The sequence below is a fragment of the Scyliorhinus torazame genome, chromosome 4 (assembly GCF_047496885.1).
Source record: "Scyliorhinus torazame isolate Kashiwa2021f chromosome 4, sScyTor2.1, whole genome shotgun sequence".
Classification (NCBI taxonomy): domain Eukaryota; kingdom Metazoa; phylum Chordata; class Chondrichthyes; order Carcharhiniformes; family Scyliorhinidae; genus Scyliorhinus; species Scyliorhinus torazame.
The window spans coordinates 270,412,006-270,434,571 of NC_092710.1; the positions used below are offsets into that span (position 1 = coordinate 270,412,006).

Here is a 22,566-nt window from a genome sequence, read left to right on the forward strand (position 1 = left end):
ATGGGGCAGCACGGTAGCACAGTGGCTAGCACTGCTGCCTCACAGCACCAGGGACTAGGGTTCAATTCCAGCCTTGGGTGACTCCAGTTTCCTCCCACAGTCCAAAGATGTGCAGGTTAAGTGGATTGGCCATGCTATATTTCCCCTTAGTGTGCAGGTTAGGTGGAGTTATCAGGTTACGGGGATAGGGCAGGGGAGTGGGCCTAGGTAGGGTACCCTCTCAGAGTTGTTGCAGATTCTATGGGCCGAATGGTCTCCTTCATAGGAATTCTATATCATACTTGATGCTGCCACATCTACTGAGTTTTCCCAGCACTTTCTGTTATACCGTACAGTACTTCCCTACCTTTCTTTATGGTTCACGTGTAAAACTGAAGTGACAATGTGGTGACATAAGCTGGTGGTGGTGTATGAATCATACTTGGCATTTCGTTTTGCAGTGAATCCCCGGTATGAACATGCTGACATTAAGAGCATCATGAAGCAACAGAAATAAACATCAAAATGTATTACATAAATTAATCTGGAGGCCAGAACCCCTTGGTCTGCTCCTGAATATCTTACACTGACTGATTGTAGGTTGTTGGAACAGAATGCCCTTTGTGGACTTGATTCGTGGACAAGGTCAAATGCAGAAAGAGGAAATATGTTTGAACTTTATCCAGCTCAGTCTTGGAAGTAGTGCAGTAACACTGAGCCAAAGCTGAACAGAATGTAAATCCTTCACCAGGAAGCATATTAATGCATTAAGGTGCACAACTCTAGCCATAGCAATATACAAAAGATATAGCTGCATAAGAGTAATGGAAGTGAAATTCTGAGACTCGCTGCTAAGCACACGTTAGAAGTTATATAACACCACTGTTCAAAATATTTTCTTCCCATTAATAATTGTGCTGACAATAGTGCTAATGCAAAGTCCTTCTTGTCATCTTTTTTTAAATATACATTTAGAGTACCCAATTCATTTTTTCCAATTAAGGGACAATTTAGCATGGCCAATCCACCTACCCTGTTCATCTTTGGGTTGTGGGGGCAAAACCCACGAAACACGAGGAGAATGTGTAAACTCCACATGACAGTGACCCAGAGCCAGGATCAAACCTGGGACCTCGGCGCCGTGAGGAGCAATGGTAACCCCTGCACCACCGTGCTGCCCAGTTCCTTCTTGTCATTTAATGGTTTTTTAAAGAGCTGCTTCACAATTCCAACCCCTTTTTCAGCTTTACCATTGGCTTGTGGATACAGTGGGCTAGATGTTACATGTGCGAAGTTGTATTTGTTAGCAAATTGTAACCATTCCACGCTGCTAAAGCATGGTCCATTATCCGTGACACATCTTTGGTCTGAAGTAAAATAAATCAATGGCGACCTTTACGAATGGTTGTGTGATGAGTTCACTTTCCACCAAGGTTTGTTTGCACTGTGCCGGTTGATGCATCTGACACACACAACATTCCGTTATAAAATTGTCCACATCTGCATTTATCCCCGGCCAGTATACCGATTGTCTTGCTCTGCGTCGACATTTCTCGGTTACCTGATGACCTTCATGTATTTGCTCTAAAATGTTCTGTCTGAGACAGGAAGGAGTTACAATTCGATCCCCTATCCCCTTTTAGCAGAAATCCGTTGATGACTGTCAGGTCATCCTTTACGTTGCGATAGCTGGTACATTTGCCTTTCAGCCATCCATCACGTAGGTATTGACTCACTTGCTGAAGTGCAGCATCTTTGTCAGTTTCTTCCTTGATTAACTGTGATTTAGCATCTGTTATAAGTAACATGGCAGCAATAAAGTTTGCTTGTGCTTCATCAACTGCTTTTATATCACTGTACACCGTGGCTCTGGGTAGTGCATCTGCAAGGACTAACTCTTTGCCTGGTGTATTAACTAATTCAAAACCATACCACGCAGTTTCATCATCATGTGCTGAATGCGTGGTGACATGTCATTCAGATCTTTCTTAATGATGTTCACCAGCAGGCGATGATCAGTCTCTACAATAAAATGTGGTAGACCATACACGTAATCGTGAAATTTTTGGATGCCCATTACTAGGTCTAAACATTCTTTTTCAATTTGAGCATATCTCTGCTTCGTCTGGATCTTAGAGCGAGATGCATATGCAACTGGTTTCCAAGAGTCGTCTGATTTTTGTAATAATACCGTTCCAATGTCATTTTGGCTGACTTCAGTCGATATTTTAGTTTCTCTTGTTGAGTCAAAAAATGTAGTTTGTAAATTCAAACAAATTAAACAGTTCAAACACCTGCGGACCTGCCAGATTTAGTAGGAGGGCTATTTTTCTTTTATAAGGAGCTGATTCAAGTGCAGAGGCAAATAGAAAAACTTCATTTGTTGCTTGAAGCTTTTTCGATTCAAGCTAAGTTTATCGGACATTTTGAAGTGATCAGGTTTCGTTACAGCTTCCATGTTGCTCTCGGTGCTTTCTTGCAGATCCTGAGATGTGCAGCGGTGCGATTATTTTTTCTTTTTTCTTTCATTATTGCTTACTCTTTAGGATCACACTTCTGGTACCATGTGGTGATCTTTGTGAGGTTGACTTCAGGATGGAAAGCGTATGAACTAAACTAATTTTATTTACACTACTTGATTTAGAATTCGACACTTATTCATATGGTAAACAAACATTATTAAATTACACTCACTAACACTATCTCTATATTCTAACTACAATTATAGTCTATGTTATTAGCTCTACAATGCACTCTACTCCAATCTCCTCTCAACTCTCATGTACCCTCTCCAGCTCACTCTCCCAAAGATCCAAGAGTCAGTGCAATTTATAGTACTGTCTCATAGCTCCCTCTAGTGGCTAGTTTTAACATAACATTGACTCTTCACATGCTGGACATTTGTATAATGTCACACCTACCTTTACTGCATTCATGTGTTCCTTCTTCAATATCTCTATCTCCTTTTTCTTTTTCTGTTCAGCCTCAAGCAAAGCATTTTTTACTGCCTCTTCTTTCTCCATTTCGGCCTGGACAAGCATTAACACAAAAACGAGTAACAAGTGCTATTCACTCTGTTCACTTCTTAGGAAACATCATGTCTATTAGTTTTAAATCTTTACGAGTAGGGAGTTTTGACAGACATCATTAACTGTTCACATCCATTTCTCCTCATTGGGTACAATTTACCATGTATTAATCTTAATCTTAGGCAGAGAGTGAAAAGTGTTTTCCCCATAAACAATACCTAGTTTGGTGCAACATTGATAACAGCCAGGTGAGCCTGTGGCTCAGATTATTTCATCTTCTGTTTGAAGTAAGTGAGCAGCAGTATGGAGCAAAGTAAAGACGGTATTTACCACTGACAGTACAAAGTGAAAGCAGATTAAAATTATGATTTATAGGCAACATCCATCCATCAGGAGGATCACTTTTCCAAATAAAATCTGTCAATAGTTTTACATTTATAGTGCTTTACGGTTAGAAAGTTATAACTACTTGTGTCATTGTAATTGGCTCAGAAACAGGGGAGGCATGGTGGTGCAGTGGTTAGCACTGCTGCCTCACGACGCCGAGGACCTGGGTTCAATCCCGGCCCTGGGTCACTGTCTGTGTGGAGTTTGCACATTCTCCCCGTGTCTGCGTGGGCTTTACCCCCACGACCCAAAGATGTGCAGGTTAGGTGGATTGGACACGCTGAATTGCCCCTTAATTGGGGGGGGGGGAAAGTGCCGCAGAAAAATGGGTGGAGATTCATCCTGCTAAATCTCTTCTTTCTCTGCATCGAGCTCTAAGTTTTGGTTAGTGTTTGATGGCTAAAGCACACTACTTTAACTGATACATTTTCCACATTGTCCTGCAATTTTCATTTGCCCTGTGGTGTGTGTTGAGCAAAATCCGGTCTGATGGGAGAGCAGGAGCTTGTTATTTTTTCAGAAGAATCTCAGTGAATGGAATTTCACTTCAACAATGTATTGGGCCGGGCGGCACGGTGGCGCAGTGGTTAGCACTGCTGCCTATGGTGCTGAGGACCTGGGTTCGATCCCGGCCCCGGGTAACTGTCCATGTGGAGTTTGCACATTCTCCCCGTGTCTGCGTGGGTTTCACCCACACAACCCAAAGATGTGTAGGGTAGCTGGATTGGCCACGCTAAATTGCCCCTTAATTGGAAAAAAAATAACTGGGTACTCTAAATTTTAAAATGGATTGGGTGCTATTTTCAAAGCTATTTTCTTTTTTTTTTTTAATGTTTTATTGAAAATTTTTGGTCAACCATCACAGTACATTGTGTATCCTTTACACAATAATATAACCGTATAAATAACAATGACCTGTTTTATAAACAAAGAATAAATAATATATAACAAAAACTAAAACTAAAACTAAATGGCAACTGCCTTGTCTCAGATAAACACTCTCCAAAAATATGATTTAACAGTCCAATATACAATTATTAATAGCAACGACCTATACATATTATACATATATATTAACAACCCTGAGAGTCCTTCTGGTTCCTCCCCCCCCCCCTCTCCCCCTGGGCTGCTGCTGCTACCTTCTTCTTTTCCATTCCCTCTATCTTTCTGTGAGGTAGTCGACGAACGGTTGCCACCGCCTGGTGAACCCTTGAGCCGATCCCCTTAGGACGAACTTAATCCGTTCCAGCTTTATAAACCCTGCCATGTCATTTATCCAGGTCTCCACACCCGGGGGCTTGGCTTCCTTCCACATCAACAGTATCCTGCGCCGGGCTACTAGGGACGCAAAGGCCAAAACATCGGCCTCTCTCGCCTCCTGCACTCCCGGCTCTTGTGCAACCCCAAATATAGCCAACCCCCAGCTTGGTTCGACCTGGACCGCCACTACTTTCGAAAGCACCTTTGTCACCCCCACCCAGAACCCCTGTAGTGCCGGACATGACCAGAACATGTGGGTGTGATTCGCTGGGCTTCTCGAGCATCTCGCACACCTATCCTCTACCCCAAAAAATTTACTGAGCCGTGCTCCAGTCATATGCGCCCTGTGTAACACCTTAAATTGAATCAGGCTTAGCCTGGCACACGAGGACGATGAGTTTACCCTACTTAGGGCATCCGCCCACAGCCTCTCCTCAATCTCCTCCCCCAGCTCTTCTTCCCATTTCCCTTTCAGCTCATCTACCATAATCTCCCCCTCGTCCCTCATTTCCCTATATATATATATCTGACACCTTACCGTCCCCCACCCATGTCTTTGAGATCACTCTGTCCTGCACCTCATTCGTCGGGAGCTGCGGGAATTCCCTCACCTGTTGCCTCGCAAAAGCCCTCAGTTGCATATACCGGAATGCATTCCCTTGGGGCAACCCATATTTCTCGGTCAGCGCTCCCAGACTTGCGAACTTCCCATCCACAAACAGATCTTTCAGTTGCGTTACTCCTGCTCTTTGCCATATTCCAAATCCCCCATCCATTCTCCCCGGGGCAAACCTATGGTTATTTCTTATCGGGGACCCCACCAAGGCTCCCGTCTTCCCCTATGCCGTCTCCACTGTCCCCAAATTTTCAAAGTCGCCACCACCACCGGGCTTGTGGTGTATTTCTTCGGTGAGAACGGCAATGGGGCCGTCACCATAGCTTGTAGGCTAGTCCCCCTACAGGACGCCCTCTCCAATCTCTTCCACGCCGCTCCCTCCTCTTCTCCCATCCACTTACTCACCATTGAGATATTGGCGGCCCAGTAGTACTCACTTAGGCTCGGTAGTGCCAGCCCCCCCCTATCCCTACTACGCTGTAAGAATCCCTTCCTCACTCTCGGGGTCTTCCCGGCCCACACAAAACTCATGATACTCTTTTCGATCCTTTTGAAAAAAGCCTTCGTGATCACCACCGGGAGGCACTGAAACACAAAGAGAAATCTCGGGAGGACTACCATTTTAACCGCCTGCACCCTCCCTGCCAGTGACAGGGATACCATGTCCCATCTCTTGAAGTCCTCCTCCATTTGTTCCACCAATCGCGTTAAATTTAACCTATGCAATGTACCCCAATTCTTGGCTATCTGGATCCCCAAGTAACGAAAGTCCCTTGTTACCTTCCTCAGCGGAAAGTCCTCTATTTCTCTGCTCTGCTCCCCTGGATGCACCACAATCAACTCACTTTTCCCCATGCTCAGTTTATATCCTGAGAATTCTCCAAACTCCCGAAGTGTCCGCATTATCTCTGGCATCCCCTCCGCCGGGTCCGCTACATATAACAACAAATCATCCGCCTACAGAGATACCCGGTGTTCTTCTCCTCCTCTAAGTACTCCCCTCCACTTCTTGGAACCCCTCAATGCTATTGCCAGGGGCTCAATCGCCAGTGCAAACAATAATGGGGACAGAGGGCATCCCTGCCTTGTCCCTCTATGGAGCCGAAAGTATGCAGATCCCCGTCCATTCATGACCACACTCGCCACTGGGGCCCTATACAACAGCTGCACCCATCCAACATATTCATCTCCAAAACCAAATCTCCTCAGCACCTCCCACAGATAATCCTACTCCACTCTATCAAATGCTTTCTCGGCATCCATCGCTACCACTATCTCCGCTTCCCCCTCTGGTGGGGGCATCATCATTACCCCTAGCAGCCTCCGTATATTCATGTTCAGCTGTCTCCCCTTCACAAACCCAGTTTGGTCCTCATGGACCGCCCTCGGGACACAATCCTCTATCCCCATTGCCATTACCCTGGCCAGAATCTTAGCGTCTACATTTAGGAGGGAAATAGGTCTATAGGACCCGCATTGCAGCGGGTCCTTTTCCTTCTTTAGGAGAAGCGATATCGTTGCCTCAGACATAGTCGGGGGCAGCTGTCCCCTTTCCTTTGCCTCATTAAAGGTCCTCATCAGTAGCGGGGCGAGCAAGTCCACATATTTCCTGTAAAATTCAACTGGGAATCCATCCGGTACTGGAGCCTTCCCCGCCTGCATGCTCCTAATTCCTTTCACTACTTTCTCTATTTCAATCTGTGCTCCCAGTCCCACCCTTTCCTGCTCCTCCACCTTGGGAAATTCCAGCCGGTCCAGAAAGCCCATCATTCTCTCCCTCCCATCCGGGGGTTGAGCTTCATATAATTTTTTATAAAATGCCTTGAACACTCCATTCACTCTCTCCACTCCCCGCTCCATCTCTCCTTCCTCATCCCTCACTCCCCCTATTTCCCTCGCTGCTCCCCTTTTCCTCAATTGGTGGGCCAGCAACCTGCTCGCCTTCTCCCCATATTCGTATATCCCGTTCCCTACTCTCCTGCTTTCCTTTCTGTGCCCTTATTGATATCAGCTCCCCTCTAACCACTGCCTTCAGCGCCTCCCAGACCACTCCCACCTGGACCTCCCCATTATCATTGAGTTCCAAGTACTTTTCAATGCACCCCCTCACCCTTAGACACACCCCCTCATCTGCCATTAGTCCCATGTCCATTCTCCAGGGTGGGCGCCCTTCTGTTTCCTCCCCTATCTCCAAGTCCACCCAATGTGGAGCGTGATCCGAAATGGCTATAGCCGTATACACCGTTCCCCTCACCTTCGGGATCAACGCCCTTCCCAAAACGAAAAAGTCTATTCGCGAATAGACTTTGTGGACATAGGAGAAAAACGAAAACTCCTTACTCCTAGGTCTGCTAAATCTCCACGGGTCTACTCCTCCCATCTGCTCCATAAAATCTTTAAGCACCTTGGCTGCTGCCGGCCTCCTTCCAGTCCTGGACCTCGACCTGTCCAGCCCTGGTTCCAACACCGTATTGAAATCTCCCCCCATTACCAACTTTCCCACCTCTAGGTCCGGGATGCGTCCTAGCATACGCCTCATAAAATTGGCATCATCCCAGTTCGGGGCATATACGTTTACCAAAACCACCGTCTCCCCCTGTAGTTTGCCACTCACCATCACGTATCTGCCCCCGCTATCCGCCACTATAGTCTTTGCCTCAAACATTACCCGCTTCTCCACTAATATAGCCACCCCCCTCTTTTTCGCATCTAGCCCCGAATGGAACACCTGCCCCACCCAACCTTTGCGTAGTCTCATCTGGTCTATCAGTTTCAAGTGCGTTTCCTGTAACATAACCACGTCTGCCTTAAGTTTCTTAAGGTGTGCGAGTACCCGTGCCCTCTTTATCGGCCCGTTCAGCCCTCTCACGTTCCACGTGATCAGCCGGGTTGGGGGGCTTTTTACCCCCCCCCTTGTCGATTAGCCATCCCCTTTTTCCAGCTCCTCACCCGGTTCCCACGCAGCTGTGTCCCCCCCAGGCGGTGCCCCCCCGCCCATCCCACCCCATACCTTCTCTCCCCTCTCCCCAGCAGCAGCAGCCCAATAGTTCCCCCCTCCCACCCCCCCTCCCACCCCCCCGCTAGATCCCCCACTAGCGTAGTTACACCCCCCATGTTGCTCCCAGAAGTCAGCAAACTCTGGCCGACCTCGGCTTCCCCCCGTGACCTCGGCTCGCACCGTGCGACGCCCCCTCCTTCCTGCTTCCCTATTCCCGCCATGATTATCATAGCGCGGGAACCGAGCCCGCGCTTCCCTCTTGGCCCCGCCCCCAATGGTCAACGTCCCATCTCCTCCACCTCCTTTCCTCCCCCCACCACCTCCTGTGGAAGAGAGAAAAGTTACCACATCGCAGGATTAATAACATAAAACTCCTCTTTCCCCCCTTTTTTGCCCCCCTCTTCGCCCCCCATACTCGCCCCACCACTTTGTTTCAAACGTTCTTTTTTTTAATAACCCGCTCATTCCAATTTTTCTTCCACGATAAAAGTCCACGCCTCATCCGCCGTCTCAAAGTAATGGTGCCTCCCTTGATATGTGACCCACAGTCTTGCCGGTTGCAGCATTCCGAATTTTATCTTCTTTTTGTGAAGCACCGCCTTGGCCCGATTAAAGCTCGCCCTCCTTCTCGCCACCTCCGCACTCCAGTCTTGGTATACGCGGATCACCGCGTTCTCCCACTTACTGCTCCGAGTTTTCTTTGCCCATCTAAGGACCATCTCTTTGTCCTTAAAACGGAGGAATCTCACCACTATGGCTCTAGGAATTTCTCCTGCTCTCGGTCCTCGCGCCATCGCTCGGTATGCTCCCTCCACCTCCAGCGGACCCGCCGGGGCCTCCGCTCCCATTAACGAGTGCAGCATCGTGCTCACATATGCCCCGACGTCCGCTCCCTCCGCACCTTCAGGAAGACCAAGAATCCTTAGGTTGTTCCTCCTCGCGTTGTTCTCCAGCGCCTCCAGCCTTTACACACATCGTTTATGGTGTGCCTCGTGCATCTCCGTCTTCACCACCAGGCCCTGTATGTCGTCCTCATTCTCGGCAGCCTTTGCCTTCACGACCCGAAGCTCTCGCTCCTGGGTCTTTTGCTCCTCCTTTAGCCCTTCGATCGCCTGTAATATCGGGGCCAACAGCTCCTTCTTCATTTCCTTTTTGAGTTCTTCCACGCAGCGTTTCAAAAACTCGTGTTGTTCAGGGCCCCATATTAAACTGCCACCTTCCGACGCCATCTTGGTTTTTGCTTGCCTTCCTTGCCGCTGCTCTAAAGGATCCACCGCAATCCGGCCACCTTCCTCTCCTTTTTTTATCCGTATCCAGGGGGGATTCCCTTCTGGTTCACCGCACAGTACTTTTAGCCGTTAAAATTGCCGTTGGGGCTCTTATTAAGAGCCCAAAAGTCCGTTCCACCGGGAGCTGCCAAAACGTGCGACTCAGCTGGTCATCGCCGCACCCGGAAGTCCTCAAAGCTATTTTCTATTGGTTCAGTTTTTAAAGTTTTGACCAAGAATTTTGGCTGACCCAATTTTACCCGTTACAATGATAATTTAGAAAATGGGAACTCGAATTGGGATTCCTATTTTGCAGGAGGAAGAATGACCAAAAAGGTGTGCTAGGCAGACCAGATTGTCCTTATTGATCCCAAAGGGATATGTGAGCAACAGTTCAGAGAGCACTGCAAGAGGAATCCTGCATGGAGTTACTGCAATTGTATAGGGTATTGGTGGGGCCACAACTGGAGTATTGTGTGCAATTTTGGTGTCCTTATCTAAGGAAGGATGCTCTTGCTATTGTGGCCACCTAAAATGGTGTCCAGCAAGGGATGCTGGGGAAAGTGGTCAGGTTTTATGGACAAGCAGGCTGCAGAACAGATCAAACAAAGTTGCAGCAAAAGGCTTTACAAACTTCAAAAGATTTTGCAGGTTGATGCAAACACATAGGCAAAAGGCCATCTCCAGGCCATCCCAGGAATAATAGAACTGTCCTGTCAATCACACTTTTTTCCCAGACACAGCGGCACCTAAATTCCTTATTTAGAAGGGCCTACCTGTCTCCAACACCTCCAGGCATGGCCACTGAGTGGCCGCCACAAAATTGATGTGGCAGCCCCTGATTGGACTTGATCGATCAGGCTGATCGAGCCCTGATCAATTGATTGACAAATCACCCAGAGACCGCCCACCAAAGAGCACAAAATCCAAGCAGCTTAAAAGGTGCTTCACCACCTTAGAATCTCTCTCTGCAGCAGCAACCAACAATGGTGACCATTCACCGGCCGAAGAGAAGGACCATCACCCCATACCAACTAAAGGAAGGCCAGAGCCAGGAACAGACCAGTCCAAGGACTGAACATTGCGGACTACAAGATTTGGGATACAGATAAAGGTCAATATCCGTCGGGTACTTGCTAGTCACTCTGAAGTTAAGTTAAGGTCTCGTGCGTAATAGCTTTGTAGTTTGACTTAAGTGTGTGTGTACGATCGATTAACAGTAATAATTGTGTGATAGTGAATAAATCTTGAATCATTGTATGAAACAGACTTATAGTCATTTGTCCACCGTATACGGGTTAAGGCACAGTGCGGTTTAGACAGGTACACCACTATAGAGGGAGTGCAGCGAAGGTTTACCAGGCTGAATCCGGGGATGGCGGGATTACAAAATTCTGACAAGTAGATTCAGAATGAATGTTCCCCAGTTGGGGAAGTCCAGAACTAGGGGTCATAGTTTGAGGATAAGGGGTAACCTTTTAAGACTGAGGTGAGGAGAAATTTCTTCATCCAGAGAGTGGTGAATCTGTGGAATTTGTTACCACAAAATGTGATTGAGGCCAAAATGTTGTGTAATTTCAAGAAGGAATTAGATATAGCTCTTGGGGCTAAAGGGATCAAGGGTTACGGGGGGAAGGCGGGATCAGGGTATTGAGCTTGATAATCAGCCATGATCATAATGAATGGCGGAGCAGGCCCGAAGGGCCGAATGGCCTTCGCCTGTTTCTATTTTTTATGTTTCTATGTTTTCAAAATTATAATTGTAGCAACTAAAATGCTACTTACGTGGGAGTCACATCTACAAGCAAAGGCACAAATTTATCAAAGTGCAATAGGGCAATAGTCTTTGCCAGCTCTGCTTCACTAGGCAGGCAGTGACAGAGTTGTACTGTCTCCTGGAATCTGACCATCAAAATGAGAACCATGAATCACTACAAACTTGTACTTTTCAAAATCAGATTTATTGTAAGCTGCCCATATTTACACATCAGCCAAACTGCAATCAACAGATACATCAAGCAGGAGGCTGATGTATTATTTACCATGGCAGAGAATTTAATCAGAGAATGAAGGGCTATTCAATTTGTTTTTCATTACTCAAGTTCTCAAAAGTCTAGGAATTCACTGAAGACACTCATATGCTGCTATCATGAAACACTATTGGATCCTTCCCTCCTCTGCCAGAACTGCTCACTATTCTCGGAACCCAGGATGAAGCTTCTCTTCTCCACTATGAACCAACTTGCGTATTGCTGAAAAATACTGTCAAAGCTTTTCATCCAGAACTCAACAGGGTAATTCGCAAGAATACCAAATGTAAAGGGAACAACAATTTGCACTTCATGAGAAGAGAGTCCTGATTGGTTGGCAAGTGGACACTGATTGATAGAGGTGTTACTTGTGTTGAATGCATCAGTTAACTGATGACTGACAATGAACTGCAAAGTTTTGTTCAAATTCAAACCAGATAGGTTGATTCTGATTGGTTCAAGGTATTGCTCTGGGTAATGAATCAGAGAATAGCTGTCGTCCACTTTGTTTAGTTGAAATCGGCTCAATGTGTTTTTTTCAGCACGACTCAAATTCTGTACTACCAAATGACTATTTGCAAACTATCTTTTAAAATTCCATTCCCTGGCACTTTCTTTGTCACAAAAATTGAGACCATCCATTCAGCTGCCCCGGCCATTTTCTGGCCACCCTTAAGTCACTTGGCATCACCATCATCAACATCTCCTGTCCTAGCCTGTTCATCTTTCTCTACTTCATCACCCATCACTCAGCATATGCTGTTTCAGAACTATCTTGTCCATGAGAATCAATTCCTGCTCTTTCCACCCACCAAACTGCAGACCAGTTGGGCCCTTTGACACACTGTTCACCTTTGTTCTGCCATTCACACATGCTAATCTCTTTATTTGCCACTATCAGCATTCTTCATAGCCTCTATCACTCGCATTTACATTCCTTTTGTCTTTGTCCATGGCATCATTGTCAATCCCCACCTATCGCTGGCCTCCTAAACCCCAACGCTACCCCCCCCCCCCCACCCCCCAACAACAATATAAATCTGACCCCATTTCCAGTTTTCTCCTCCTTTGATAAAAGTCAAATCTGAAGGTAACAGATAAATGGCTGAAAATTTCAGCAGCAGGTGAGCTGATCCAGGACAAAGATGGGCTATATTATCCAGACTCAAAACATTAGCTCCCTTCTCTCTCTCCATAGATGTTGTCAGACCTACTGAGATTGTCCAGCATTTTCTGTTTTTGTTTCAGATTACAGCCAATCCAACTTGGTCGAATGAGGTTTATGCTTTATTTGTTGAAATCCACGGAAGGACCGTAAGAGTGCTCTCCATTTCAGATCCTGCTTTATCCTGGTTTTGTAAGGGCCACGAAGAATCCAGCACGAGTTTTAAGGATACAAAGTAATACCATTTATTTACTATAACTTATATACATAACAGTAGCAGTAACTTCCCTTGCTACATACTCCTTCCTGCTGGTTCCTGAACTGGCCAGTTTTATTTATACTAGGAGTTTACTAGTGGTTTCTCTGCCCCCCTCATTGGGGAAGCTCATACTCCCACAGGATTGTGGGATAGTCATTAGTCCCCAGCCAATGGTAAGTAGGCAGGTTATAACACCTGGATGTCTACTTCCTTCGTGAGCCAGCAGAAATGAAATGAAATGAATGGTCTTTATCCTGAAGATTGCCTTGTTTCTCAGTTGATAATAAAGTTATGGGTTATGGATAGTCAGAGGCTTTTCCCCAGGGTAGAGGGGTCAATTACTAGGGGGCATAGGTTTAAGGTGAGAGGGGCAAGGTTTAGAGTAGATGTACGAGGCAAGTTTTTTACGCAGAGGGTAGTGGGTGCCTGGAACTCACTACCGGAGGAGGTAGTGGAAGCAGGGACGATAGGGACATTTAAGGGGCATCTTGACAAATATATGAATAGGATGGGAATAGAAGGATACGGACCCAGGAAGTGTAGAAGATTGTAGTTTAGTCGGGCAGCATGGTCGGCACGGGCTTGGAGGGCCGAAGGGCCTGTTCCTGTGCTGTACATTTCTTTGTTCTTTGTTTGTTTGTTAATGTTGTCAATTCATTTGTTTGCAGGGCAGCAAGTATTTCAGGTGTGATGAATAACCGTGGGTTATTCTGATTTAATAAGGTTTTGTCATGTTAGGGGATCGGAGGCCCCTAGGTGGTTTGCCTCCCGTCAGGGCATGTTGACGCCATCTGGGCACCCTAGCACCGCCAGTCTGGCACTCTGGCCATTCCACCTGGGTGCCAGCCTGGCACTGCCAAGGTGCTCCAGCTGGCAGTGCCAAGGTGCCAGCTGGGATTGTGTCCGTGCCGGGGATTGAGCCTAGGGGTGCCTTGCCCATGTGAGGTGGGCCACGGGGTTGGGGGTCTTGGGAGGTCTGGGGATTGGGACGGCACCAATCTCCTCCAAGCGGAGCTCCTCAGTGCAGGAAACGGGACTAAGTACAGCCTCGGCAGGGCGTTCCCCGTTGAGGCCCTGGTTTGCAATACAGTTCCATTCGATAGTGTCGTCGTCCTTGCCGCTGCGAGCGCCGGGAAACATCTGGCTAAATGCGCTCGACACGTCACTATGTTGCAATTCGGTTAGATCGTGCCCAAATAGACCTTTAAAAAATGTATCTCTTTGAATTCCATAAGCCCTCCACACAGATCCACAGCATTCATGAATCACAAAGCCTTCTGCATCAACAAGCATGTCATCAGTGACAATATCATGGATGTAAGTCTCTGCTTCCAACGCAGCAGTCACACTGCTTTCATTTTAAGGAAATCCACTTGTTGCCTGATGGAGAATGAACACTTCAAGGATGGATTGTAGAAAATCTAAGGTGCCTTCTTCAGCCCTGGCTTCTGACATCTGTCAAACTCCCATGGGCCGTGGCAGAATACCAATATAATGAAACCCACGCAACCCCAAGATTGTAATCAAACACACCAGAGGCACAATAGTATGTCAAAGTAACTTTTTAGATTAGCTGAAGAGCATAAAAATTAAACCGTGAGGAGAGCAATATTTTTCGGGCCGCAAACTGCTCTGGAGATTGCCACATTTTTAAAAATATACTGTGCGCATCTGCACAGCAACATTGCCTCTGATAGCTGTAGTTTGAAGTCAAGGTAGAAATGCATGGTAAGACTGTATTTACACAAAGTAAAGGTACATTAAAGTAAAACATGTCTGGATACCCCCTTCACATATGAATGCCACAGCTTTGAAATTAAGCTCCCCCCCCCCCCCCCCCAGCCCAAATTAATACATCTTTATAATCTGTGCCTAAATTGTGCAGCATTCTGATTGACCATGGCAGGAAAAATGGTGAATATTGATGTTAAGTTTAATCTTCCCCCACCCTTAATAGTTTTTTTCCAGACAGGCCTTCTGGATACCAATCAGGAGTAGGAGCCCTCTCAAACCACAGGCACAGTTTAATTGTAGTCAATTATTGTATGAGGGTAAACTAAAGCAGCTTGGAACAGAGATCAAACCTGGGATCATTCTGGTTCGCTTTCCTCTGTTGCTCACTGCCATTTACCCACTGAGTGAATCTCCATATCTTTTAAGATTAATAGTGATTCATTTAAAAGAAACATTTAGAGTATCTAATTATTTTTTTTCCAATTAAGGGGCACTTTAGCATGGCGATTCCACCGATTCACATACTTACTTTATACACAGAAAATTGAGAAAAATATTTCACATAAATCTATTGTTAAAAGAATCTTCTTTCAGGTTGATCCAACCCCTCCCCTGTGAGTGTCAAATCTCAAATCCTAAATCTGTGCTGTTTTATCCTTTAGCATTGATGTTTGGTCATTTCTACCGGAAATATGGGTGATGGGTGAGGATGAAATTGGACTCAATTGTGATGCCCCTCATGAAGGAATAGCTTCATGTGCTGCCAAGCTATTCCAGCAAGAGAGGTTTCACAGTTGAGCTCAAAACTCAAGCTCACACATGAACAATGGACACCTGGGCAATGTATCAGACAGTGACTTGTGTGAATGCTTTTAGAAAAGGAGGGGGGTGGGGGGGGAGGGGGGGTGGGGGGGGGGGGGGGGGGGGGATTGGAATTGGAATTGCAAAGGATGGAACTTTTATACCAAATATAAAATTGTTGCTTTTGCTTCTTCCACAGTCTGTTTCTGTTCACTATTCGCCTTTTCCATGTATTGCTGATGAATCTTTGCTCCCAGTGCTGTAGTTGTAGAAAAACAATATTTGTATGCATTAATCTTTTAACTTATATTAGATATGAGCACCAAACATATTCATGAAGCAAAGGTGAACAAGATGTGTGTGCCTTACTTTTGTCTGAAGAATAGGTATTTGATTGCACTAGTAGGATAAAGCAAAGCGTATTCACACTGTTGCTGTCACAGACACATTGCATCTTGTATGGTTCTGGTTAAATTTTATCAAAAAGGGTCAGAAATGTCGGAGATCACAAAGTTATTTTAAAATTTACTTTGACTATTCAGTTCCATTTTACAATGAATGTTATTTTTCAGGCGTTTTGTCAGGGATTATTGTTTTATAAAAAAAAATGTTTATTCAAATTTTCCAACAGAATTTTTAACAAACCCCCCCCCCCCCAATAACAAAAAGAAAGAAACACAAACACAACAGTCAAATTATACAAAATTTATACATTGGGTTTCCCCCATATACAGTAACCCCCCCATATGACATTCAAAGGTACCCATAGGGAAGCCGCCCCCCACCCACCCGAATTCCCCCCCCCCCGAAAGAGACCCTCCCCTCTCCCCCCCCCCCTAGGCTCGCAAACGTCCCATCTATAAACAGGTCCCCATTCTTCTAATCCATTCCGCCGCTGCATGAGTAGTCCCTCCTCTGGGGCCTCTGCATGTCTCCTGTCCACCCTTAAGATCTCCCCCACCAACCTCTCCCTCTCCCTGCCCTCTCTCTTCTCCCTGTGGGCCCTGATGGAGATTAACTCTCCCCCGACCACCGCCTTCAGCGCCTCCCAGACTAACCCCACCTGCACCTCCCCATTGTCGTTGGCCTCCAAATATCTTTCAATGCACCCCCGCACCCGCCCGCACACCTCCTCATCCGCCAATAATCCCACATCAAGACGCCACAGCGGGCGCTGGTCCCTCTCCTCTCCTAACTCCAGCTCCACCCAGTGCGGGGCGTGGTCTGAGATGGCTATGGCCGAATACTCCGTTCTCTCCACTTTCGGATTAGCGCCCTACTCAAAATAAAGAAATCTATCCGGGAGTAGGCTCTTTGGACGTGGGAAAAGAATGAAAATTCCCTGGCCAGGGACCTGACAAACCTCCATGGATCCACTCCCCCCATCTGGTCCATAAACCCCCTAAGCACCTTGGCCACAGCCGGCCTCTTACCCGTCTTGGACCTAGAGCGGTCCAGTGCTGGGTCCAGCACCGTGTTGAAATCTCCCCCCCCCCCCCCGCATTATCAAACTTCCTACCTCCAGGTCCGGAATTTGACCCAGCATGCGTTTCATAAATCCGGCATCATCCCAGTTCGGGGCATATATGTTTACCAGTACCACCCGCACCCCCTGCAACCTACCGCTCACCATCACATATCGACCTCCATTATCCACTACAATATTCATTGCCTCAAACGACACCAGCTTCCCCACCAGTATTGCAACCCCTCTGTTCTTCGTGTCCAGGCCTGAATGGAATACCTGTCCTACCCATCCCATTCTCAGCCTAACCTGATCTGCCATCTTCAAATGTGTCTCCTGGAGCATAACCACGTCTGCCTTCAGTCCCTTTAAGTGCGCGGACACCCGGGCCCTCTTGACCGGCCCGTTCAGGCCCTCACATTCCAAGTTATCAGCCAGATTGGGGGGCTACTCATGCCCCCACCCCTGCCGACTAGCTATCTCCTTTTCTAGGCCAGCCACGCGCCCGCTCCTCCCGCACCCTCCAGTCCCGCAGACGACAGACCCCCGCCCCGACCATCTCTCCTACTTCCAGCTCCCCTTTGGCCAATGCAGCAGCAACCCTATACCCCCCCCCCCCCCCCCCCCCCCCCCGCTAGATCCACATCTGGCCCTTTTCCTCCCCAATAACACTCCCGTAAGTCAGCTGACTCCTGCTGACCCTGGCCTCTCCCGCCATTCCATCGACACCCCCCAGTGTGAGAATCCCCCCTCCCCCTCCCTGGCCATCAGTGTGCGCTCGTCTCCAGCACCGCCCACCCCCCCCCCCGTCCTTCCCTAGCGCGGGAAAAAGCCCGCGCATTCCTGAGCCGGCCCCGCCCCCTCTGGCGCAGCTCCTTTTGCGGCCTTACCCCAATTCCCCATCCCCGGGCCTCCACTCCCCCTCTTCCTTCGTGGGGGTCTGCCCCTCCAACACCGACGCCCACACTCTCCCCATCAATTCCCTTCACCCATCCCCATCCAGCACCCAAACCAAAGGAACATTCCCTAAACGCAATAAACACCATATACACAGTAAACATCCCCCCACAACAAACCCTCAATTTGAGTCCAACTTTTCAGTCCGTATAAAGCTCCATGCCTCATCAGGCGTTTCGAAATAGTGGTGCCGATCCTGGAACGTGACCCACAATCGCGCTGGCTGCAGCATACAGTACTTCACCCCCTTCCGATGGAGCACCACCTTAGCCCGATTGAAACCAGCTCTCTTCTCAGCCACCTCTGCACTCCAGTCCTGGTAGATTCGAATCTCCGTGTTCTCCCACCTGCTGCTCCGCTCTTTCTTGGCCCATCTCAGGACACACTCTCTGTCCATAAAGCGGTGAAACCTCACCACTACAGCCCTTGGCGGCCCGTTGGCCTTGGGTCTCCTTGCTTGGACCCGGTGAGCCCCATCTAGCTCCAGGGGCCTCGGGAAGGCTCCCGCACCCATCAGCGAACTGAGCATCGTGCTCACATATGCCTCAGCATCGGGCCCCTCCACTCCTTCGGGGAGACCCAGAATCCGAAGATTCTTCCTCCTCGACCTATTCTCCAGGTCCTCAAATCTTTCCGCCCACCTCTTGTGCAGCGCCTCATGCGCCTCCACCTTCACCGCCAGGCCCAAGATCTCATCCTCGTTCTTCGAGGCTTTTTGCCGCACCTCCTGGATCGCCGCCCCCTGGGCCTTCTGGGTCTCCACTAGCTTCTCAATCGCCACCTTCATTGGCACCAGCATTTCGGTTTTCAGCTCCTCAAAGCAGCGTTTAAGAAACCCCTGCTGCTCCTGCGACCACTGCGCCCATGCTTCTTGGTTTCCACCCGCCGCCATCTTGTTTTTCCTCCCTCTCACTTTTCGCTCTCCAAGATCACTTTTTTCACCGCTCCACTCATGATCCAATCCATATAATGTCAGGGGGATCGTGCTGTCACCTTCCCACACTGGAAGCCATCGAACAATTGCCGTTGGGTCCCCTCTAAAGAGCCCAAAAGTCCGTTCCTGGCGGGAGCTGCTGAACGTGCAACCTACCTAGGCATAGCCGCAACCCGAAGTCATGGATTATTGTTAAGATTCAGAAAAATTATGTTTTTATTCACTGGAAAGATAGAAGGTTATGGAGGGGACTTGTGCACAGTTTTAGTCCTGTTATTTGAGTAAAAATGTAGTTGCATTGGAGGACGTTCAGAGGAGGTTCACGAGGTTGATTCCAGAGATGAGGGATTTGTGGTATGAAGAGTGATTGAACAGTTTAGGCCTATACTCTCTGGAGTTTAGAAGAATGTGGGGAGATCAAATTGAGGTATACAAGATCATCATAGAATTTTCAGTGCAAAATGAGACCATTCGGCCCATCGAATCTGCACCGGCTCCTGGAAAGAGCACCCCACCCAAGGTCAACACCTCCACCCTATCCCCATAACCCAGCAACCCCACCCTACACTAAGGGCAATTTTGGACACTAAGGGCAATGTATTATGGCCAATCCACCTAACCTGCACATCTTTGCGCCTTGGGAGGAAACCCACGCACACACGGGGAGGATCTGCAGACTCCGCACAGACAGTGACCCAAGCCGGAATCGAACCTGGGACCCTGGAGCTGTGAAGCAATTGTGCTATCCACAATGCTACCGTGCTGCGGCAAAGCTGATAAAGAGTATGGATAAAGTAGATAAGCAGCGGATGCTTCCTCTTGAGGGGCAACCTAAAATGAGAGGTTATAGCCTTAGGATAAGAGGTTGCAAATTTAAAATGGATTTGAGGAGAAACTACTTCTCCGAAAGGGTTGTGAATCTGTGGAATTCGCTACCCCAGAATGCGGTGGACGCAGGGACAGTGAGTAAATTTAAGGAGGAGTTAGACAGATTTTTAATTGGTAATGGGTTGAAGGATTATGGAGAACGGGCAACGTGGTGGAGTTAAAGCCAGGATGAGATCAACCATGATCGAATGACAGACTTAATGGGCCAAATGGCTTAATTCTGCTCTTCTCTCTTATGAACTTATGAATTTATGAGCGGGTAATAGAAAAAGATGGAGTTTACCGATTGGTGAATCAAGAATGGGAGGAGACTGTGGATTACCAGTAGACTTTTGAAGCAAAAAAATCCAAAGAATTGTCTGCAACAGAAAATTACCAAAACAAAGTGAGGTGTCAATTCATCATGGGTGGTAGTGCAAATGAGGCAATAGTGAATTTGTTCATTTGGCACTTAGTAAGATTTACTTTACCATTAATATCAATAGAAAAGAAAATGGTGGAGTGGGGTGTGATTGTGGGGGTGGGGTGGTAGTGGTGAGGTGTGCAAAATGGGTGAATGATTTTCCGTCACCTGTCCTGTGCTAGTATTCCAGATATATCTGTACCCAGAATATCTCAGCACAAGCAGTGGGAATTGAACAAATGCAGAAAAAGGCAAAATGTGAAAGAATATTGGGAAAGGTCAGGATACTGTAATCGTTTTCAGAGAGATTGAGGAATGATTACCTCGTTCATATGGGGAGGGAAGATTGCCAGAGTGAGAAAGGTGCTGCTACAGAGGGGAAGGCAGGCAGGGGGTTTGGGTCTTCCCGAATCTGATGTATTATTACTGGGCGGCGAATGTGGAGAAGGAGCGGAGCTGGGTCAGAGGGGTTGATTCCCACTGGGTCAGAATGGAGGAGAGTTTGTGCAGGGGGTCGGGACTGAAAGCACTCGCAACAGCGCCGCTCCCGATAGCCCCGGGGAAGTACTCAGGGAGTCCGGTAATAATAGCTTCATTGAGAATTTGGAGGCAGTTTCGCCAACACTTCGGGTTGGGGGCAGGGTCAAGGGAAATGCCGATTCGGGGAACCACAGATTTGAGCCAGGGAAGTGGGACAGAAATTTTTGGAAATGGGAGGAGAAGGGGACTAAGGCACAAAAAGATTTGTTTCTTGGGAGTTGGTTTGCAGGATTGAAGGAGCTGGGAGCGAAGTATGGGCTGGAGCAGGGGGAAATGTTAAGGTACATGCAGGTTCGAGATTTTGCCAGGAAGGAGATACAGAGCTTCCCGGTGGATTCAGCCTCCACATTGCTGGAGGACGTGCTGACGACAGGGGGATTGGAGAAGGGGGTAGTGTCGGCGGTTTACGGGGCTATTTTGGAAGAGAAGGCACCACTGGGAGGGATCAGAACAAGGTGAGAGGAAGAGTTGGGAGAGGATATGGAGGAGGGGTTCTGGTGTGACGTGCTCCGGAGAGTGACGCCTCCACCTCGTGTGCAAGTTTGGGGCTGATTCAGCTGAAGGTGGTATAGAGAGCACACCTCACGAGGGCGAGGATGAACTGGCTCTTTGAGGGGGTAGAAGGTGTGTGTGAACGTTGCGGCGAGTGGGGGGTGGGGGGGTTTAATAGCAATGATTCTATGGTAACATGTCCATAAGGCTGCAACTAAAGAGAATGTCAACTGATTCGAGTGAACTTCAAATTTGAAAGCTACGAGTGTAATGATGTGTATATTGACTGGGATGGAAAGAGTTAACAAGTTAATGATAATGTTTCTTACCACTAGAGGGAACCACAGAACAGTCATATAAATATCATGTGACTAGAGGATTCTGGGATTAGATTAGAAAATGATTAGATGAATCGGAGTTAAGAGTTAGGAGAGAGGTGGATAAGATAATCAGGCATAGAGAGCAGTTGTATACTTGAGAGTTCCGTAAGTTAGAGATAGCATAGTTTTATACAATAGTTTTATACTTTAGGAATGTGAACGAATCTTAGTTAGCAGTGCAATAAATTTATTGTTTTGTTCATTAACAAAGCTTTGTGTTCTTTATGCAACATTACGCATTCGAGCCATCCAGATAAAGCAGAATAGAGAATACAACATGGTACCACGAGTGGACCTAGAGTAGTTTAGTCAGGTTTAGGGAGAAAGAAAGAATCTCCATTTGGTGGAAAAACGTGCAAAGAAAAATTTTAACCTGACTCCAGTGGCAATAATAAGATTCCAGCAACAACCAGAAACATCACAGAAAGAAATATCCAACTGAAGAGTCATGGAAAGTTTCCAAAGGCATTCAGCATATCGGGCAATGTAGTTGTAAACTGGACAATATTCAAACAAGAGTTTGATCTATATCTCTCATCCTCCAGCCTAGAAACTGCCAGCGATAAGTGAAACACTGCTTTATTACTACTAATGGCTGGACAACAGGCTATAGAAGTGTACAACTCATTCTACGATTGAGCCGTTAGGATTGTTTTTATGTGGGGCTATATTGTGGCGACTAGGGGCTTTTGACAGTAACTTCATTGAAGCCTACTTGTGACAATAAGCGATTATTATTATTTTGAGAATGAAGTTGAACAAAATAACTTTGAAGTGGTCATTAAAAAAATTGATCATTATAGTGAGTTTAAAAGAAATTAAAAACTCAGTAAAAGACTGCAAAAGCAACAAAAAAATAAGGCTGGAAGATTGAATTAAAATGTGGCATGCGTCTAAAGAATCTAAAAAAAGAAGTACTGAAATTTTTAATTGGCAAAGTAAAGAAAGTTTTGCCGCCGTTCAAGTTATGGCGGAGTTGAA

The 22,566-nt window shown here is 47.1% G+C and overlaps 1 protein-coding gene across 1 annotated transcript in view; it reads right to left on the reverse strand.

Moving 5' to 3' along the window:
* The window catches only part of LOC140411729 (uncharacterized), an 80,089-nt gene that overhangs the window by 39,910 nt on the left and 17,613 nt on the right, over positions 1-22,566 (reverse strand). The window contains exons 2-3 of the mRNA XM_072500733.1: positions 15,691-15,785; positions 2,901-3,008 (exon numbers count right to left, since the gene is read on the reverse strand). Coding sequence (XP_072356834.1) covers positions 2,901-3,008; positions 15,691-15,785 — 203 coding nt within the window. The remainder of the gene's footprint in view (positions 1-2,900; positions 3,009-15,690; positions 15,786-22,566) is intronic.